The 5,000-nt window shown below is 49.1% G+C and overlaps 1 protein-coding gene across 1 annotated transcript in view; it reads left to right on the forward strand.

The window, feature by feature from the left end:
• caskin1 (CASK interacting protein 1) overlaps positions 1–5,000 on the forward strand; it is a gene marked incomplete at both ends in the record, with an annotated part of 49,089 nt that overhangs the window by 35,805 nt on the left and 8,284 nt on the right. Inside the window, 4 exons of the mRNA XM_083676510.1 lie at positions 1,904–2,008; positions 2,685–2,803; positions 3,113–3,194; positions 3,812–3,921. Of these exons, the coding sequence (XP_083532636.1) occupies positions 1,904–2,008; positions 2,685–2,803; positions 3,113–3,194; positions 3,812–3,921 (416 nt within the window). The remainder of the gene's footprint in view (positions 1–1,903; positions 2,009–2,684; positions 2,804–3,112; positions 3,195–3,811; positions 3,922–5,000) is intronic.

The raw sequence follows: 5,000 nt of genomic DNA on the forward strand, positions 1-5,000 counted from the left end.
CCTCTACCAATCACAGTCTCACCTTCGGAGAAGAAGAACATGGAAAGTGTCTTATTCATCTCACCAGATAGCTGCAGCTGCCTGTCTAACCTAGTTACTGTAGATGAGATAGAGAGGAGAGGGGGGGGGGGGGGTAAGAGAGGAGAGGGAGGGGGTAAGAGAGGAGAGGGAGGGGGTAAGAGAGGAGAATAAGTAAGAGAAGATGTATCGTCACCCTGCTTTTGCCCTCCCTCACCCCAAACTGTCTCAACCCTCCCTTGGCTTTGGAATCAAGCCTGAGGAAGTTCTGTCGTGTGACATGAAAGATGGGTTGTAATGGTCAGAATAATGTCAGTGTTTTCCCTCATGTGACATCTTCTGTCCCCTAAACAAAGCTGAAATCACAACAACTTAGTATTGAAATTTATCATGTAGAACTCCAGCAAACAATGACAAACTGCACTAGATTATCCATCCCATCTATCATTGATGCTACTGCTGCTTTTGGAAAGATTCTAGAATGTTCTACAATTCGACGATTCTAGACCCTACGACAGCTGTTTTAGCAGACAGAAAATGTCACCCTAGTGTGTAGGCTACAGTCCTAAAGAGTGACTGCAGGTAAGGTTGTGTGTGTGTGTCCAGTACCCTCTGTTCTCTCTGCCATGTGTATATATGTAACCAGGAGCTGGGGTGTTTATAAACCATGAATACACCCTTTATAAACCATTAATAAACCCTTTATAATCCATTAATAAACCCTTTATTAACGATATAATGGTTTATAATGACCCTGGACTCCCTTCTCAAACACACTCTGCTGATGCACTACAGCAATTCATAATAAACCTACCAAGCAGCATATATAATCATATATCTCTGCATACATTATATATGTATGTTTATGTACATTTTGGCATATATGTGTATACACAGATAAGCATACATATTATTGATCTATTTATGTACTATGGATGGTATATAAATGTTTTCATATATCTATGTATTATATATATGCTGTATATATATGTGTGCCGCGTGTGTGTGCGTGTGTGTGTGCGTGTGTGCGTGCGTGTGTGTGTGCGTGTGCGTGTGCGTGCGTGTGTGTGTGTGTGTGTGTGTGTGTGTGTGAGAGAGTTTGCTGCTAAGGTAGGGCAAAGCTATAAAGCAGCGGAGCTAGTGAAGGGTCCCTGGTCCCCCCCACCCCACCCCCCCACCCCTGCCCCCTGTTCCCTCCTCTCTGCTGGCTGTTTGGGGCCGTGGGGGGGCTGGTTTTTGGAGGGGTGCGGTCGACCCCCCTCCCACCAACCAGTAGCACTCAGGGTTTTGATAGAGCTAAACTAACAGCAGTTTAGGATGAAGGTTTAGAGTTAGACTGACTTAATAATGCTAGTTAACAGTTAGCAATCAGAGCTTTATCAACCTCAAGGTTAGCCGTCAAGAAGGAATGTTATAATAACATCAAGGTTAGCATTGAGCGGTTGGTAAACACTACTGAGTATTGAGTGTTGAGTATGATTCAAGTTTGTGGTAAACTTTCGTCTCAGGGTTAATGGATAGCAATTCATGCTATAGCCCCAGGGTGAAAAGCTAATGCTAGTTTAGCCCTTAGGGTTAGCTTTTGACGCTAGTTTAGCCCTTTAGGTTAGTGGCTAACACTAGTTTAGCCCTTAAGGTTAGTGGCTAACACTAGTTCAGCCCTTAGGCTTAGCTTCTGACACTAGTTTAGCCCTCAGGGGTAGCTTCGGATGCTAGTTCAGCCCTTAGGGTTAGCAGTTAACGCTAGTTCAGCCCTTAGGGTTAGCAGTTAACGCTAGTTTAGCCCTTAGGGTTAGCTTCTGATGCTAGTTCAGCCCTTAGGGTTATTGGTTAACGCTAGTTTAGCCCTTAGGGTTAGCGGTTAACGCTGGTTTCTGTGTTGAAGGTTCTCGCGGCTCAGAGGCCAGCCCTCACGGCTCCCCCACCCTGTCCAGCGGCCCCCAACGTGGCTCCAACGAGGATATCTGGGTGCTGCGCAAGCCTGTGGCAGGTAACGCCGCGCTGCGCCCCCTGACCCCTAACCTCTGACCCTGTCCTGAACCCCTGCCATCCCTCCATTCAGACAAGAGCTGGTAAAGCTGAAGAGAGACCAGTAACTGGCCGTGGGTGTAGGGCTGCCGTCATTTGCATGGGTCTCAAGTCTGTGTGTGTCTGTCAGACAGTCTGCCTGTGTGTGTGTGTGTGTGTGTGTGTGTGTGTGTGTGTGTGTGTGTGTGTGTGTGTTCCAATCAGTCATCAGGCCAGTGTATATCAGTTGTGGGGTGTGTATGTGTGTGTGTGAGTGTGCGTGTGTGTGTGTGTGTGTGTGTGTGTGTGTGTGTGTGTGTGTGTGTGTGTGTGTGTGTGTGTGTTAGTCGGCGTGTGTATGCCAGTCACCCATCCTGTCTGTGCAGTTCTGTTGTCATGCTGTTTAGTGTGCTGCCCAGTGCATTGCAGTGGAGAGAGATGTATGTTCACCTGGCAACTCTAATGAGTGCGTATGCATATCTGTGTGTGTGTGTGTGTGTGTGTGTGTGTTCCTGTGTGTGTGTGTGTGTGTGTGTGTGTGTGTGTGTGTTCCTGTGTGTGTGTGTGTGTGTGTGTGTGTGTGTGTGTGTGTGTGTGTGTGTGTGTGTGTGTGTGTGTGTGGGTGTGTGTGTTTGTGTGTGTGTGTGTGTTTGTTGCAGGTGGAGACCGCAGTAGTGTGGGCAGCTCTGGCAGTGTAGCCAGTGTGAGGTCATCAGGTAGTGGTCAGAGTGCTGGTAGCACAGCACACATTCTGCACGCCCAGGCAGAGGGGGTCAAGGTAAGACACACACACGCACGCGTGCGCACACACACACACACACGCATGCACGCACGCACGCACACACACACACACACACACACACACACACACACACACACACACACACACACACACACACACACACACACACACAGTACATACATGGACATTCTTTATCATTTAGCAGATGCTCCCATGGTAACAATGTGTTTGTGTTTCATATGCTGTAGCTCACTATGGTTCCTGTGTGTGTGTGTGTGTGTGTGTGTGTGTGTGTGTGTGTGTGTGTGTGTGTGTGTGTGTGTGTGTGTGTGTGTTGTGCTACAGCTCCTGGCCACAGTGCTGTCCCAATCTGCCAAAGCCAAGGAGCACCTGCTGGAACAGTCCAAGTCTGTGGAGCTGTCTACAGGTACAATACACATCCAGTCTACAGATGAAGGGATGAGGGAGAGATGGAGGGATGACAGAGATGGAGGGATGAGGGAGAGATGGAGGGATGACAGAGAGATCAGGGGATGACAGATAGATGGAGGGATAGATGGAGAGATGACAGCGATGGAGGGATGGCAGAGAGATGGAGGAGTGGGAGAGCATCATCTGCTCTTGTAAAATTGCATCAAAACCAGCTCATACATACACACACACACACACACACACACACACACACACACACACACACACACACACACACACACACACACACACACACACACACTGGGATAAGGATCTTGGCTGCTCTGTCAGACAGATGGCCAGGCCAGAAGATGTGGGAGGAAGTGTAGGAGGCGAGTGATTGGTTAAGGAGGCCAGTTACGGCGTGTGATTGGTTAAGGAGACCAGTTGCTGAGTTGAGTAGGAGAACCCTGATTGGTTAGACACAGGGTGGGCAAAGGGTATTGGTTGCCTAGGTGGCCAAGGGTGGGGATTAGCAGTCGGTGAGGAGGCAGAAGAACAGGATAGGCTGGTGGAAAGAGGGGGAAATGTGATAGGTTGAGTTTGGCCAATTAAATCGTGTGTTTCCCTTAGGTTCGGCTTCTTCCTCTCGTACGTCCAGCCAATCGGGTTGCCCGCTCCATGAAGCCCCACCCTACGATGCCACAGCAACCAGGAAGGGGGAGGGACAAGGCGAGGGGAAGGTAAGGCAGCTCAATTCCACACTCACACACTGACAGACTCAACCCCATCACACACATCCTCTCACACACACTCTCCGACTCACCGCTATCCTCTACTCACAGCACAGCTAGACGGGATGTAGCTAGACTGTCCTCTCATCACACACACACACACACGCGCGCGCACACACACACACACACACACACACACACCGACCTGCACACACTCTCATACACGGACCCCAACACACACACACACACACACACACACACACACACACACACACACCGACGTGCACACACTCTCATACACGGACCCAAACACACACACACACACACACACACACACACAAGGAGTGGCACACACACACTCGGGATGTTGTCCCAACACTTCCTCTCTCAGCTGGCCTCGTCCGTGCTGCATGCGTTCGGCTGCAGCCATGACAAGGTGAGTGTATGAGTGTGTGTGTGTGTGTGTGTGTGTGTGTGTGTGTGTGTGTGTGTGTTGATCTTCAGCTCTGCCATCTTCCTCTCCTTCCTCTGTGTATCCTGGAGGGAGAGAAAGAGAAAGAGAGAGAGAGAGATTCTCTCCTTTGCACTGTGCAGATACGCTCTATCCATCCTTCTTCACTCCTTTCAGTTGCAGCTTCCCCTCCTCCTCCATAGCAGTTTTTCCTCATTTGCTCCCGGGAATATTTTGCTGTGTTACGAGTTCTCAGGATTTCCAGAGAAACTCCAGAAATCTCTGATATGGCGAGGAGCACCTTAGTGAGTGATTTAGAGGCAGCCATTCTTAGCTAATGTAGAGCTGTAGCTTTAACTGTGTGTGTGTGTGTGTGTGTGTGTGTGTGTGTGTGTGTGTGTGTTTGTGTGTGTGCGTGTGTGTGTGTGTTGGCAGGGGTTGTGCTCACCAGTGTGTGTATTGAGTGGGCGGATGGGTAGGATTTTCCATACACAGAAGAGCCTGTGCTTATGCTCTATTAAGCTCTTAAAGCTCGGAAACATACACTGTGCAGTGTCATCTACAGTAGTAGTAGACATATTTTTCTCAGCAGGTTATGGAGGTGTGGAGGTGTGTGTGTGTGTGTGTGTGTGTGTGT

The sequence above is a fragment of the Argentina silus genome (assembly GCF_951799395.1).
Source record: "Argentina silus genome assembly, chromosome: 9".
Classification (NCBI taxonomy): Eukaryota; Metazoa; Chordata; class Actinopteri; order Argentiniformes; family Argentinidae; genus Argentina; species Argentina silus.